At 43.8% G+C, this 17,263-nt stretch overlaps 1 protein-coding gene across 1 annotated transcript in view; it reads left to right on the top strand.

Moving 5' to 3' along the window:
- Positions 1–17,263, top strand: part of CNIH3 (cornichon family AMPA receptor auxiliary protein 3) — a 123,274-nt gene that overhangs the window by 59,756 nt on the left and 46,255 nt on the right. The window contains exon 3 of the mRNA XM_065938410.1: positions 5,076–5,123. Coding sequence (XP_065794482.1) covers positions 5,076–5,123 — 48 coding nt within the window. The remainder of the gene's footprint in view (positions 1–5,075; positions 5,124–17,263) is intronic.

The following is a 17,263-nucleotide window of genomic DNA, read 5'->3' on the forward strand; positions in this document are numbered from 1 at the left end:
CTCTTGATGAAAGTGAAAGAGAGTGAAAAAGTTGACTAAAAGTCAACATTCAGAAAACTAAGATCATGGCATCTGATCCCATCACTTCATGGCAAATAGACGGGGAAACAGTGGAAAAAGTGACAGACTTTACTCTTTTGGGCTCCAAAATCACTTCAGATGGTGACTGCAGCCATGATTAAAAGATGCTTGCTCTTTGGAAGAAAAGTTATGACCAAATTTAGTATATTAAAAAGCAGAGACATTACTTTGCCAACAAAGTTCCATCTAGTCAAAGCTATGGTTTTTCCAGTAGTCATGTATGGATGTGAGAGTTGGACTATAAAGAAAGCTGAGGGCTGAAGAATGGATGCTTTTGAACTGTAGTGTTGGAGAAGACTCTTGAGAGTCCCTTGGACTGCAAGGAGAGCCAACCAGTCCATCCTAAAGGAAATCAGTCCTGAATGTTCATTGGACAGACTGATGCTGAAGCTAAAGCTGAAACTCCAATACTTTGACCACCTGATGTGAAGAACTCACTCATTTGAAAAGACCCTGACACTGGGAAAGATTGAAGGTGAGAGGAGAAGGGGACAACAGAAGATGAGATAGTTGGATGGCATCACCGACTCAATGGACATGAGTTTGAGTAAACTCCAGGAGTTGGTGATGGATAGGGAGGCCTGGTGTGCTGCAGTCCATAGGGTTGCAGATTCTGACATGACTGAGCAACTGAACTGAACTGAACTGAAGAAACTATATATATACATATATATCCAATGGTGATTTAGTCGCTAAGTCATGTCCAACTCTTGAGACCCCATGGACTGTGGCCCACCAGACTCTTCTGTCCATGGGATTCTCCAGGCAAGAATACCAGAGTAGGTTGCCATTTCCTTCTCCAAGGATTATTCCTGTGTCTCCTACATTGCAGGCAGATTCTTTACCACTGAGCCAGGGAAGCCCTGTGTAGAGACACACACACACACATATATAAAACCTATAATTCTCATAACTCTTTGAGGCAGGTATCATTTGCCCAATTTAGACTCTTATCCAAGGAGCAGTGAAGTCAGAATTGGAACCCAGATCTGCTTGTGTTCTTACCACTTACTCTATGTTGTAGAAAAAGAGATAGATATGATTCTTTAAATACCTGTTTTTATAATCTATTGATTCTGTGAAACAGACTCCACCCTTTCCAAGTCAACAGTGTGAAGCAGAGTTTTGTGGCAAGTTGGAAGATCTACTTTAAAACTTACCCTATCTTGTGAAACCTGTCATTATTTAAAATTCATTTTGTTTCCATCTGCCAGCCTCACCACCCCCCAGGGGTAACTTGGCTCCTCCAGGCCTGAAAGGGTTGCACCCTGGGCCTCCTTTCTTTCTGGATGTTTTTGTGTTTGGCACCAACATCACACACCTGGCCCGTCAACATCGACCAGGTGCGCGGAGCTGCTCTAGGCTTAGAGAGCACTTCTGTTTGGAATGTCAGGGAGTCAAGAGCCTGTTTTGCTTCCTCCTGGTGGCTTGGGCTCAAATTAGGAAGAGCTCACTTAGAATACCTAGAGTTTCTTGTGTCCTGCCCCTCAAATCCATCATGTGAATTCAACACCAGGGTGCAAGAGAGTTGGTGAAACCATGAGGCAGGTTCTTGATGCCCATTTCCATCTTACCTTGGCAGTTTCCTTAGTTCAGGCAGAACAAAGAAAATTAGGACCAGTGTATGTCCAATGGGAAGCTTCTGCATAAGGTCAGTGCAAGGACAGGACCTGCACAAGGACAGAATGCTCAATAACTGTTTGTTGCTGGACGAATGAATGGCTGTCGAAGGGCGAGGTTGCATAGCAGAGAAGCTGAACCTCAACTCTTTATTCCTATTATGAAAGCCACGTTTGTTCACAGATATAGAAAAAAAATTTATGCTTACCAGGGGTGGGGAAGAGGGGGGATAAATTGGGAGACTGGGATTGACATATACACACTGCTATGTATAAAATAGGCTTCTTGATGGCTCCGTTGGTAAAGAATCCGCCTGCAATGCAGGAGACCTCAGTTCGATTCCTGGTTTGCAAAGATCCAGGGAAAGAGAAAGGGAAGGGAAAGGCTACCCATTCCAGTATTCTGGCCTGAAGAATTCCATGGACTATATAGTCCATGGGGTCACAAAGAGCCGGACATGACTGAGCAACTTTCACGTTCATATATAAACGATAACTATTAAGGACCTACTGTATAGCACAGGGGACTCAATGTTTGTAGTAATGTGGGAAAGGAATCTTTAAAAGACTGGATATCTGTAGGTATATAACCCATTCCCTTTATCGTACACCTGAGGCTAACATAGCATTGTAAGTCAACTATACTCTAATAAAAGTTTAAAAAAATAAAGCCATACATATAATCAGTTAATGAATTAATTAAGGAGTCTGGGCCCCAAAGGTCAGACATCTTATAGACAGAGTAAAGCCCTTAGCTTTGTAAAGGACTCCTGTTTGATATTTTTAAAAGCCCTAATGGAAGAGTATTAGGCAGATTCCCCCTGGATTTTATGATGTTACTCCCCGGCAGGAACTTAAACTTTGGATGCCTCATTGAACTCATCCTTAAGCTTTCTGGGCCCCCGGGGAGTCTCTGCAGCAGCATCTCGGGCTCAGGTGGCTTGACAAACTGCTTCACTGGTTGCTAATTGTAGTCCTGGACAAATGTGTGTTACAAACAGTTGCTGATTGGTGTGGAGTATTTATAAATGAACATGCATGAGGTCCACTGGTTCTTTAGATTTACGCTCTAAATACTGTTGGACCCTTTGGTTGACCATCAGCCCCTGCTTCCAGCCAGTGGGAAGAGGAGGAATGGTTTGTTTTTACTCTTAGTTTCTCATGGTAACCCTTCCCCTTTCCTTTTATCAGTAGGACATTTAATATCACTGTAAAGTAAGGAGAAATGTTGTCCTTCAGAGGATCTGGCTTGCTGGAGAAAGAGCTAGCGTGTGTCCTGAACCCCTCTCTTTCATCCTTGGAATCTCACGTCTTTTCACACATTCTCCGTTTAGGCAGCCTTGATACCCAGCTGCGTGTGTGTGTGTGTGTACGTTTGCTTGTACACGTGCAAGCACACATGTGTGTTGAGGAGGATGTGGCCTGTCTTCCTAGCCACGTGGACACTACTGTGTGCTGATGTGGGCTCTTTCCTCTGGGCTTAACGGATGCACAGGAATTGCTATATTTGTGATTTAATTAGAGAAATTGAAGTGGCCCAGCCACCTGTCTTCTTGCGATCCAGGAGGAGCCTCATTATCATCACGTCTGCCGCAACCAAATTGCCTTGGTAATGAAGCACCGGGAGATGCCACAGCTGTGTTCAGGGTGGCCTCAGAGATCATGGAAGTCACTGCAGGAAAGGGGAGGCAACATTCAGTGTGTGAGCCAAGCATCATCACCTGCCCACCCCTGGGGCATTTTTCCATGGCAGTGAGCCAAACTCCAGAGATGGCCGTCTTGAAAAATTCTTAGCCTGGGGGCACTGCTGGTGTCTAATTGAGTGGGAAGATTGCTTTCTCTAAATACAGTCACTTTAGAAAAATAAAGTCAAGGGCGGAGAGCTTCCCCACCTTACACACTCATCAGGCACATATGCTCTTGGAGACTTGAATGGGAAGCCCTCCAGGGGGCCTGAGTCCAGGCTTCAGGACATTCATGAGCACGTGGTCCCTGTTCTTTAGTTTGACTGTCTTACAGAGACACAGAGGTTGTAGGAAAAAGAAATAAAGAAACCTGTGCTGGACTGAAAAGAAAGCTGAACCCATGCTGTTTGCTGGGGAAGTTGGGTTAAGAGCAAATAACTGTAACAAGGTAGATAGAGGAAAGTTTGAAACTCATTTCTTTCAGTTTTATTAAGATATAATGGATACATAGCAGTATATTTAGTTTCAGGTGTATGGCATAATGACTTGACTTGCATATGTTGCAAAATAATTGGTTAACATTGCAAAATAAATGGTTAGCACCCATCATGTCGTATAGATGTGAAAGAAAAATATTTTCCTTGTGATGATTTTTGGGATTTATTCACTTAGCAACTTTCAAGTATGCCACATAGCATGTTAGCTATAGTTATTATGTTATACTTTACATCCCATTATTTGTCTTATAACTGGAAGATTTTAACTTTTGACCGCCGTCATCAAATTCCCTCTCTACCTCTGGTAACTGCAAATATGATCTCTTTTTTCTATGAATTTGTCTTGTTGCTCTTATTGTTTTGTTTTTAGATTATGCATATAAATGAGATCATATAGTATTTGTCTTTCTCTGGTATTTCATTTAGCATAGTGCCCTTGAGGTCTGTCTATGTTGTCACAAATGGCAAGATTTCCTTTTTATGACTGAATAATATCCCATTATTCATGTGTATACCACAACTGCTTTATCCATTCATCTGTCAACGGACACTTAGGTTATTTCTATGTCTCGGCTACTCTAAAAAAGCTGTTATGAACATAATGGTGCAGATATTTCTTCAACATAGTAATTTTGTTTCCTTTGGATATATCCAGAAGTGGAATGCTAGATCATGTGGTACTTCTATTTTTAATTTTTTGAGGAACCTCCATACTGTTTCCCATAGTGACTGTACCAATTTACACTCCCACCAACAGTGTAAGAGGGTTCATTTTTTTCCCCCACAGCCTCACCAGCACTTGGTATCACTTGTTTTTTTGATGCTAGTCATTCTAACAGATGTGAGGTGATATCTCATTTTGGTTTTAATTTGGATTTTCCTGGTGATTAGTGAGATTGAGCACCTTTTCATGTGCCTGGTGGCCATCTGTATGTCTTTGGGAAACTGTCTATTCAGATCCTCTGCCCATTTTTAATTGGTTTATTTGTGTTTTGTTTTTGTTGTTGTTGTTGTTCTTGAGTTGTATGAGCTGAAATTCTTCTTAGCAAAAGGTCGGAGCTTGAAGGTCATGGCTGGGAGGGGTCTGTGGTGGACTCTGCCTCCTCCACTAGGGGCTGAATGTAGCGTTTCTCGTGTTTTTCCAGCAGAAGACCTAACCTCCCCTCTCTTTTCTTTCTTGTGCCTCCTGATAGAGGGAGCGGCTGAGGAACATTGAGCGAATATGCTTCCTTCTGCGAAAGGTCAGTGCAAGTGTCCCATGCCAAAAGGGTGGATGGTCACATGGTCATGGGTGGTCACACAGTGAAAGGGACTGGTAAGGCTGAATGCCTGCTTCGGTCCCTGTCTCCCCACAAAGGCAAATGATGGTGGGGGAGAAGGGGGTGGGAACAAGTGATCAGTTCTTTGGAAACCTCCAGAGACAAGAGGCACTAATTAAAAGGGGTGGCCATCAATCAAAGTGTCAGGACAGCACTGGGTATTTGCAAGTGCCCTCTGGTTGGATTTTGAGGTTCTTTATCTTTGCTTGATGATGGATGGCCTTTATAGCTGATAACTGCTTCACAGCTTTTGTTCCTGTCTGATGCTGAGCTCAGAAATGCTCCCGCCTGGCTCAGCCAAGTTTTTAACTGGTTGTTGGGTTTCATTTGAGGTTTCAACCTGCCACTCAGCTTTGCAGTTTGATTGACAGCATCATCAGGAGTGTTGGAGGGGTGGGATGGGAGATGTTATTAAAGGGGGAGCCAGGCATTCAGAGAGTTTCTCTGAATGAATGATCAGTAGGTCACAGCTGCCCTCAGTGCATTCAGGAAGCACACGTGTGCACGCATATTCATGTATGCATGTACAGCTTAAGCTTAGTATTTAGCAGGGCTCTATGATGTAGCTGGGAGACCCCTGGGACAGAGAGATCAGTCTGCCACTCTCCAGTAAGGACAGCATGTACTTTTTGTAGCAAAGTGTGGAGAACAGCAACTTGCATGTAAAACTTGCATGTCCATTACCTTGAGCCAAGGGACATCTCTGATCTCTATTCAGAGTGGATGGGCTACAGGCTGTAGGAAAGCCACCTATCCACCCAAAAGGAGTTTTTGAGCCTTATGTGAATAGGAGAGAAACCAAATGTCACGCCAACATTGATGGAAGGGAAACAATTTTGCAAGCTTTTGATTTTTTTCCCTATATTTCAATAATGATGCCTTTCATTGGGAGAGAGAGCTTAATCAAGAAGTCAGTTATTTTTCTAGCTAATTACTCGTCCTTTACCGTTTTTCAAGAAACTCAGTATGTCAGGGTTCCGCATCTGCTAAGACACAGCAGGGAAGTAAGCTCAGATAATGAAAATACTAGTGATCCAAGGAATAAAGAATGATTAAGAAAATAACATATGACATTTGGTGTTAAGGGGCTTCCCCGATGGCTCAGTGGGTAAAGAATCTACCTGCCAATGCAGGAGACATAGGAGATGTGGATTTGATCCCTGGCTTGGAAAGATCCCCTGGAGGAGGAAATGACAACCCGCTCCAGTACTCTTGCCTAAAACATCCCATGGACAGAGGAGCCTGGTGGGCTACAGTCCAAAGGGTCCAAAGAGTTGGACATGACTGAGCACACATGCATGCATTTGGTTTTAAGAGTGATTCATGAATTTGTAGATTATTTTCCCAGAGAATGACTCAGACACCAGTAATCCTCTCCAGGTGTCACTACCGTAGTCTCCAGTTTATTTTTTAAGACTGATACCCAAGGTCTTTCAACTCCAAGTTGCCCATGCCCACCCATTTAAAATGTACCATCCTGAATTCTCTGGCAGAGCAGTAACCTCCATCAGTCACATCTGAGCCTTGCTCACTTTTCTGTGTTGCTTGACCGTTGACTCTAGCCAGACAGCAGGCAATAGCCTGTGGCTGCCTCTGCCAAAGTCCTATCTTACAGCCCCATGCTCTCCAGTCAATTGTTACTCACCTATTTCATGCATGGTTGGTTGTATCTGTTAATCCCATGCACCTAACTTGTCCTTCTCCTCCTTCCTCTCTCCTTGGGAAACCATACATTTGTTTTCCATGTTTCTGAATCTGTTTCTGTTTTGTATATAGATTCATTTGTCTTATTTTTTAGATTCTACGTAGAAGCCGTATCATATAGTATTTTTCTTTCTCTGTCTGACTTACTCAACTAAAGTATATTTTCTAGGTCTATCCATGTTGCTGTAAATGGCAATATTTCATTTTTTATGACCAATTAATATTCCATTGTATACATGCGTATATATATATAGTATGTCTTCCTAAGCCAGTTATTTATTGATCAGCACTTAGGTTGCCTCCATGTCTTGGCTATTATAAATAGTGCTGTGAACATTAGGGTACCTGTATCATTTTGAATTAGAGTTTTCATTTTTCTTGGTTATATACCTAGGAGTTGGGTTGCTGGATTATATGGTAGCTCTATTTTTAGTTTTTTAAGGAATCTCCATACTGTTTTCCATTGTGGCTGAGCCAATTTACATATTCCCACCAGCAGTGTAGGAAGATTCCTTTTTCTCCCTTTTTACCATCTCCAGCATTTATTATTTATAGACTTTTTAATGACAACCTTTCTAGCAGGTATGCGATGATAACTCATTGTGGGTTTTTTAAGAGAAATTAATTGTATTTAAAAATATTTTATATTGGCATATAATTGATTTGGGGGGCTTCCCAGGTGGCTCAGTGGTAAAGAATCCACCTGCCAGTGCAGAAGATGCAGGAGACGTGGGTTCAGTCCTTGAGAAAGATTCCCTGGAGGAGGAAATGGCAATCTACTCCAGTATTCTTGCCTAGGAAATCCCATGGACAGAGGAGCCTGGTGGGCTACAGTCCTTGGGGTCACAAATAGTCAGGCATGACTGAGCAGGCATGCTTAGTAAATAGCTGATTTATAATGTTGTATTAGTTTCAGGTGTACAACATAGTGATTCAGTTATATATACATATACATGGATCTGTTCTTTTTCAAGCTATTTTCCCATTTAGATTATTACAGAATATTGAGTAGAGTTCCCTGTGCTATATAGTAGGCCCTTTTTGATTATCTATTTTAAATAGATATGTTTAAATATGAAATAGATATACTTAAATATAAAATAGATATATTTAAATATAAAATATATCTATCTTTTAAAATATATATTTGTGGTGTATATATGTTAATCCCAAGCTCCTAATTTATTCCTCTCCCCTTTCCCCTTTGGTAACCATAAATTTGTTTTCTAAGTCTGTTTTCTGAGACTTAGAAAGTTCATTTGTATCATTTTTTTAGATTCCACATATAAATTATATCATATGATATTTGTCTTTCTCTCTCTGACTTACTTCACTTAGTATGATAATCTCTAGGTTCATCCATGTTGCTGCAAATAACATTATTTCATTCTTTTTAATGGCTGAGTAATATTCCATTGTGTACACGCACACAGACACACACACAGACACACACATCTTCTTTGTATATCCATTCCTCTGTCAGTGACCATTTAGGCTGTTTCCATGTCTTGCTTATTGTAAATAGTGCTGCAGAAGCATTGGGGTGCATGTATCTTTTCAAATTATAGTTTTCTCCAGAGATAAGCCCAGGGGTGGGATTGCTGGATCATATGGTAGCTCTATTTTTAGTTTTTTAAGGAACTTCCTTACTGTTCTCCATAGTGACTATAGCAATTACATTCCCACCAAACAGTGAAGAAAAGTTCACTTTTTGATGATGGTTATTCTGACAGATGCAAGGTGATACCTCACTGTGTCTTTGATTGCATTTCTTTAATAATTGGCGATGTTGAACATTTTTTCATGTGCCTGTTGGCTATCTGTGTGTGTTCTTTGGGAGAATGTCTATTTAGGTCTTCTGCCCATTTTTAAACTTTTCTTTTTTTTGCTGCTGCTTAGTGTGAGCTGTTTGTATATTCTGGACATTAATCCCTTGTTGGTCATATCATTTGCCCATATTTCCTCCCATTCCATAGGTCATCTTTTCATTTTGTTGCTGGTTTCCTTTACTGTGCAAAAGCTCTAAAGCTTGTTTAGATTCCATAATAGTCTTTTCATTTCTTCATTTCAGCAGTGTCCATGACAGAGCACAAAACTTAAATCTTACCACATTTGCTACTTACATCAGGTTTGTATTTTAAAATCGAATTTAACTCTTTATTGTATTCATTACTGACACAGAAGGTCTCTAAGCTCCAGGTTGTATCCCATTCCTTTCCTCTGTGTTTCTGTCCCTCCCCTCTTTGTAGTCTATATTTTAACCTTATGAATAAATTCTCTCTGCCTGTTCTGTTTCTTTCCACTGGCCACATGATGTAGGGTGGTGGCAAAGGGTGCAGGCTTCTGGTACTTTCCACCTGTGCCCAGATTCTCTGTGTCACCCCCAGTGTGACTCTGAAGTGGGGGTGGTAAGTTCATCACCCTCCTCGTGGAGTTGTGAGAACTAAATGAGATGATACATGTGCATCTAGCTCATAAATACTCAGCATGTACTAAATGTTACTCTGATTATCCTGACCCTCAGCTGCTGCCTAAAACTTCTTATAACATCCCCAAGCATACCCACGGTGCTGAAGTAACCCTGGACTGGCCACAGCCCCTTACATTTTGTGGGAGTGAGGTAATTTGACATTTAAGCGGAGTCACGGGGCAAGAAGGCCTGCCTCCTCCCTCCTGGCTAGTTTTGAATGGGTTTCCAAGTTCAGATTCCCCAGCTGTGAGCACGTGCTGGAGGAGGTGGGGAGGATGAATGGGTTTCTTTAGCACCAACACCTTCTGGGAACTGTACCTTCCAAGAAATTTCTTGGAACTCGTCTCCTAAGTACCCCGGAATGTGATGCATCTCAGCAGTTGATTGTTGTTAAACCACCTCCTCAGCTTTCTCGGGAGAAAGGAAGGAATTTTCAGAGTGGATCCATTTTTAGCTCTATAATTATCAGAAAATGTGTTCTTTGGGTAATTGTCTGAACTGCAGGATTCTTGTGTCAATTTGTGCTTATGATTCATTTTTTCCACTTGCTCTCCCCACCAGGCGTGCTGTTGCTCTGAGGGTCACAGTCAAGTGTAGAGAGCCGGGCGGAGTATGGAGGGCAGAGGTTGGTTAGACGGCCGTTCTCAGGAAGGGTTCTTGTGTGGAGGAGATTGACTAGGGGCCTCTTGTTGCATCTCCAAGTTCAGAGACTGGTTAGAGGAAATAAACTTAAGTGAGAGCCTGAGAGTGGCATAGAATGAAGAGAAACGTCATTCATAAGCAGCTGTCATCTAACTTTGGGTTTGTTCATCTCAGGGACTAAGAAAAGTTCACCTCCCTCAGATGAAGTTAGCCTGATGTCTGAGATGGTTTTGAGTTAGACTGAACCTGCCTGAGAGGTTTTGGGATGTCGCTTTGGTTTGACAAACCTTTGATTCTCCTTTTCACACCCCTGATTTCCCCAAGAGTGTGTCTAGTCTCTCTGCAGGTTTTCTGGCTGTGGTGGATGTGAAAATCTCTCACGGATGGGTAATTTTACTTTTTCCATTGAGCAGTCGCAGTGGGATGTGAAAAAAGAGGATGAGTGGGTGGGGGTTGGGGGTGGGTGGGGGTGTTGAGTTCACTGGGGAGGTATAACCAGTCTGGTGCAGGGGGCCAGGTGCTCCAAGTTTAATTCTGGAAAGAACAAGGTGGTGGTAAGGCCACACGTGTAACAACTGATGACCACTTAGGCCCCTCCCTGTTCCATGCTTGTCAGAACCACACCCCTGTCTTAGGGAGGACATCATGGTGTGACCTGAAGCTGAATGGTGTGAACCTGGATTTACTGCAGAAATTCTTCCATGTGGTTCTGAATGCAGGGTCTGGAGGAGTTGGGAAATTAATATGACACTTCTGTAATCCAAGGTCAGTTTGTTAAGTAGGAAGATTCCATTATTGTTCCAAATTCTTTATCCTCCCCCATATTCAAGTTTGGCTATATAATTTGCAGGGCCCAGTAAAAAATGAAAATTTGGGGCTCCAAGACAAAAACTTATTAGTGATCTTACACAGCTGACAGCAGAGCTTTCAGCTAAAGGTGGGGCCCTCCTGAGTGTAGGGCCCAGGTGCGTCTGCATGGGTGGCACGTCCCTGAAACTGGCCCTGCCTGTATCCATGACCTTTGCATATGATTTTCCCATTCTTCCTGGTGGAAGCAGAGTAGATTTCCCCTCTCTGCTAATGTAGGGTTCAGCCATGTGACGGGATGTGTCCTCTGGAATGAGGGAGGACTTGTGAGTGTGTACTGAGACATTAAGAGTAACTGGACATTTCTTCTTCCTTTCTTGCACCTCTAACATCACCAAAGCCAGCCCACTGGTGCAAGGAGCATGGGAGGCATGAGATACAGACCCGAGCCTACCTGTAGCCCAGAGCCAAACCCACTAGGTGACGTGACACCCAGTCAACCTCTAGATGCATGAACAAATATAAATGTTGTTTTAAGCCACTGAATTTTGGAGTGATTTGTTATGCAGCATTATTATGGCAATAGCTAGCTGATACTTACATGCTTATAAGCATCTCCCGTTTTTATAAAGTGGGGGGGGGGGGGATTTTTTATTTTTTAAGAGATTTCCTTCTGTGGCAGAGATCAGCCATTTGCTGACTCTACAAATTTATAAATAGACACTTTCAAACTCTGTCCCAATTTCTTTGACCTAAGAGGAGGCTACTAAATGCATTTATATACCAGAACTTGGAGAAGGACTCATGTCACTTTGGAGCACAAAATTTGTTATGCATTAACTATGTGGAAGAATGGCAAAGATGATGCCTTTTCTGTAGTCACTGGCACTCCCTGCCACAAGGGATTGGCTTGATTTCCAGTCTTTTTAGCTGTTAATGTATTTCTTCCTGCAGGGCTCTGGAGGGAATGGTGTATTTTCATGGAGAGACATACTACCGAGAAAAGAGATGCAGACACTCAGAGGCAGTTGTGTGGAATGCCTTGGAGAGACCATCCTTGGCTCAAAAGTTTTCCAGATGAGACTTCTCTGTGGCTTAGGGAATGTCCAAGGCATGACAACATTGCTTACCTTTCTTGAATGGCTACTGTGTGCCTTTAAAAGGATTGACTCTTTTAATCCTCACAACAATTCTATGAAGTAGCCCCGATTAATAGCCCCTGTTAACAGTAAGGAAATCAGGCTTAGAGAGTTTCAATACATGTATCCTGGAGTGTCCTCAGTCATAAGTTGGTAGAACTGGGATTTGAAGGCAAGTCTGTTTGAATACAGTCCACAGTTTCAATCTCCACATTAAAGGAGGAATTGTCAGTTCTCTTTGAAACACACTCCGTAAGGACCACCACTACAGCAATATTGCTCAGCTATTTTAAAGGGAAGATACAAATCCAAAGCTCCAGAGGGCCCCAGGGACCCTATCGAATGCTTAGCTCACCGTGATGGGGCCAAGCGGATCTCTTTAAGACTCTTTTCTAATTCTATTTAATTTCTTGGTGGGATTTTCACCCCTGGAGGGAATGTTTGAAGAAACGTAAAAATATCCTGGAACAGAACTTGCAACTAGTTCAGAAACTGTGTCTCATGTATAATTTATTTTCAGATGCCTTCTGTGGCAGACTCCTTGTTAGTCAAAGGGAAACGGGGGACATTTGACTCGCTGTGTAGATAGTGGTGCTGTCACAGGGCTGCTGAACCAGAAGCTGGAGGAAGAGCTCTGTCCTCATTCCACTGCACTCCCAAGGCCGCAGCCGGAGAAACCAAGGACTTCACGACAGCTGCCTTACACACTATTGTTGTTCAGTTGCTAAGTTGCATCCGCCTCTTTGCAGACTCATCAACTGCAGCACACCAGGCTTCCCACATGGGCCCTGGCTTATCACTCTAGTCTGGGGGAGCTGGTTGGCCCTATCCTTGTTAGGTCTGCATTGCCATGATGATAGCTGCTCAGGTCAACCATGATTTATATTTCTTGTAAATCCTTGAGTGATCTGGTAATTCCACTGATCTTGGCTGGGCTTGTGGGGAGAAGAAGGTGTTCTTTTGGTCTTGGCTGGGCCTTGTTCATATATCTGCCTGCAGTCAGCAGGCTATAAGCTAATCTAGGATGCCCTCAGCTGGGGTGGGCCATCTCATTTTCCAGAGACTATTCCAGACTTATTCTTGTGGTGTCATAGAGAAGCAAGAGAAGTGGAAATACACAAACATTTTTTCAAGCTTTGGTTTTCATCAACTCTTGTGCTCAGTCGTGTTCAACGCTTTTGACCACATGGACTACAGTCTGCTAGTCTCATCTGTCCATGGGATTCTCCAGGCAAGAACACTGGAGCAGGTTGCCATTTCCTCCTCCAGGGGATCTTCCTGACCCCAGGAATCGAACCTGTGTCTCCTGCATTGGCAGGTGGATTCTTTACCACTGAGCCACCTGGGAAGCCCGCGTCAAATCTTCTAGTGCCTTACTTTTGGCTAAAGCAAGTCACATGGCCAAGCCCAGGATCACAGTGGAAGGGACTACAGAGTTCCAAGGCCATGGGCATGGATACAGGAAGGCCATTAATTGGTGCCATGACAGTGAAAAGTGTTAGTCACTCATGTTGAACTCACTGTAACCGTATGGACCGTAGCTCGCCAGGCTCCTCTGTCCATGGAATTCTCCAATAGCCATTCCCTTCTCCAGGGGATCTTACCAACTCAGGGTTGCAACCCAGATCTCTCATGTTGCAGGCAGATTCTTTACTGTCTGAGCCACCAGGGAAGCCCAACTGGTGCCCAAAATGCCATCACATTCCTACTACTTAAGTTTATCTTATAAACTGGAAGTTTGTACTTTTTTGATCACTTTTATCAAATTTACTCACACTCTTCTGATAATCAAAAATCTGATCTCTTTTTATTAGTTTTTTCTTGTTGTTACTGTTTTGTTTTTAGATTACACATGAAAATGAGATCATACAGTTTTTATCTTTCTCTGTTTGACTTATTTCACTTAGCACAATGCCCTCAAGTTCCATCATGTTGTCACAAGTGGCAGAATTTCCTTCTTTTTGTGGTTGAATAACTGTGGTGTTGGAGAAGATTCAGAGTCCCTTGGACTGCAAGGAGATCCAACCAGTCCATCCTAAAGGAGATCAGTCCTGGGTGTTCATTGGAAGGACTGATGTTGAAGCTGAAACTTCAATACTTTGGCCACCTTGTATGAAGAGCTGACTCATTTGAAAAGACCCTGATGCTGGGAAAGATGGAGGGCAGGAGGAGAAGGACAGAGGATGAAATGGTTGGATGGCATCACTGATTCAATGGACTTGAGTTTCAGCAAGCTCTGGGAGTTGGTGATGGACAGGGAGGCCTGGTGTGCTGCAATTCATGGGGTCACAAAGAGTCGGACACGACTGAGCAACTGAACTGAACTGAATGGAACTGAATATTCCACTATAAACATATATCCTGGAGGAGGGCATGGCAACCCTCTCCAATATTCTTGCCTGGAGAATTCCCATAGACAGAGGAGCCTGGTGGACTAGAGTCCATGGGGTCGCAAAGAGTCGGACATGACTGAGCGACTAAACACATAAACATATTTACTGCAACTGCTTTATCTGTTCATCTGCCGGTGAACATTTTGGTTGTTTCCATGTCTTGGCTGTTGTTAAAAATGCTGCTGTGAACATGAGGGTGCAGGTATCTCTTCAACATAGTGTTTTTATTTCTTTTTGGATACATACCCAGAAGTGGAATTGCTGGAGCTCACTCATGTGATAGCTGCATTTTTAACTTTTTGAGAAGCCTCCATACTGTTTTTCATTGTGGATGCGCCAATTGACAATCCCACCAACAGTGCACAAGGGTTCCCTTTTCTCCACATCCTCTCTAACATTTGCTATCTCATCTTTTTTGATGCTAGTAATTCTAACAGGAGTAAAGTGATATCTTATCTCTTCCCTCCAGAAATATGGTAGATTGATGGCAAGGTCACCTAGCTCACAGGTCTGGTTCCAGAGCTCATGCTTACTCCCTTTCCATCTTGCTGTCTTGGTCTGCAGGAGCTGGTAACATTGCTCACCTTTTATAGAGCTTCTGTTGACCCTAGGAATCAGTCTCTATGAGTCACTCACCAAGAATGACCATCACTTAGTTTCCCCTGTAGTCTCCACGGACCACGTAGATCAGAAAAAAGAGGCCAGTAAACTTACTGAATTCACCAGCGAAGCAGATTCTCAAAGGCTGACCTAAGCAGACTTATGGATTCTCAGTAGTTCTGCTATGAGAAGTCACAAGTCATTGACTGTACTGACAGAAGTCACTTGGTTTTCTGCCACACCTTCTCCTTTCTTTAATATACAATGAAACTCTAGGTACTGTAGGATGTGATGGCAGCAGGAAAGCATATTGGTTTACAGGTCTGACTGTAAGTAAAAGATACAAGGGAGCCCGCTCTGTCTGAGGGGAGCTCGACCGGGCTGAGGGTGGGGTGGAAGAGGACCCTGCCTCACACAGGTGTCTGGGGACCCAGGCTCCTCCTGCTTTCTGAGCTCTGCCATCATTAGGGCATTTTCTTGTCCATGTGGTTCATGAGGGCATCACACCATGGTGCCATTTCAAGCATCAGGGTGGAGGGGTAACAGGAAAAGGGCCGCTTCAGTGAAGGACATGACCTGGAAGCTGTGCACATCACTTCCACTGAATTCACCAGCCAGATCGTAGGCAAATGGCTATATCTGGTCTTTTCTTGGGGGCCTATATGCTTAGCTCCAGATCAGGGATTTTATTTCAGAGAGCAGGGGGAGTGGACGCTAGAGGACAGCTGCCTTGGTCTCTGGGAGAAATTCAGTCAGCAGAGTGGCCAGTGCAGGGCACCCAGCCACTGTCAGGCACCCTGGAACTCCAAGGGCAGTGTGAGGTGGGCAGTGGGGATGGGGGCAGAGAGACTCAGCATTAGAGGTTGAGGTGATGTCTGGTGGTACCTGGAGGAGCCTGGACATGGTGGGGGTAGAGAAAGGAGCCAGAGAGTCCTGGGTATTAGGCTGGATGAGCTCCAGTGAGAGCAATCTGAATTTCTTCATTCATTCAAGCAGAATTCATTTAGACCTGCTGCATACGGAGTCTTGTGTTATGTGCTGACAATTGTGTGTGTGTGTGTGTGTGTGTGTGTGTGTGTGTATCTGTGAGATGTGTCAGTTGTGAAGACATCAGTCCAGCTAAAAGAAGTCTCATTCTTTTCTCTGATTTCCTGCCTGAGTCTGAAATCTCTGATCTCACAATGCCTCGCATTACAGTCACTCATACACCTTATCTTCCACAGTTGATTCTTGAAGGCAGGGATCATGTCCTCCTAATTTTTGTGTCTGCTGTGTTGCCTAGCATGGTGTCTGATTCATGTTAATTAGCTAAATGGATTAGTGAGCATGAGCCCAGCAACCACACAATGGCTTGGATTATTATTTTCTTAATGTATGCAGTAGAATTAGCACTGCTGAGCATGGGATTAAGGCAAGTGAAGGAGACCAAAGAAAGGTCTGTGGCAGGTGTGGGGGCTTTGTCTTGTTAGAGCATCCCTCGCTTGCCAGAGCAGCCCACTGAGCACAAGAACGGATGTTTTGGCCAAAAAGTTTGTTCAGGTTTTCCCATTATAGCGGCTAGAAAGCCCAAACGAACTTATTGGCCAACCCGACGATTAGCAGGCTGGTTCTCAGCCTTGGCTGCACACTGGAATCACCTGGGGAGCTTAAAAAGTACTGTTCCCAGATCCCACCCCCAGCATTTCTGTTTCAGTGTTCCGGAATGCAGCCTGGGCATTGGCAGGGGTGGAGGGGGTGTTGAAAAAGCTCCCTAGGTGATTCTAATGTGTAGCGAGGCTGCAAATCACTGAGTTGAAGGGTAGGCCAAGCTTCGGCAATGCAGGTGAGGAGGCATTTTCTCTTGCTCAGTCCCCCAGAGTATGATTTAGAGAGCCATAATTTTCTAAATGGTACCAGAGTAAAAGCAATAATTTACCAGCGGGTGCCCAGGTGGACTAAAGGAGTGAGGGCCTAACTTCCTGCTTCCTGGGAGATGCTCAACCCAGCAGGAGACGCCTTGCAAGTAACGGGCAGACAACTTGTTTTTCTCCGTGGGAGCTTGGCTTCTAGCTGCTGCCTTTTCCAAAATGCGATAAGTGAAAATTCTGGTTTTCAACCCCCGAAATGCTCACCCTTCCAGATACTCATTCTTGCCCTTTCCAAACTGCTGAAAAAGCAAGAAGCATTTCTGGGTCACGTTTCTGGGCCACAAGATGTGCCGGTATCACTGAATCCTAGTGGTCCCTGATTCCCTGTGGTGCTGCCCAGTCTCGCCCTGCAGTTAGAACCGGGTGCCAGCCTCCGCCCAGGCAGGGAGGGCCCACAGGG

Source organism: Muntiacus reevesi, chromosome 5 (genome assembly GCF_963930625.1).
Source record: "Muntiacus reevesi chromosome 5, mMunRee1.1, whole genome shotgun sequence".
NCBI classification, from domain to species: domain Eukaryota; kingdom Metazoa; phylum Chordata; class Mammalia; order Artiodactyla; family Cervidae; genus Muntiacus; species Muntiacus reevesi.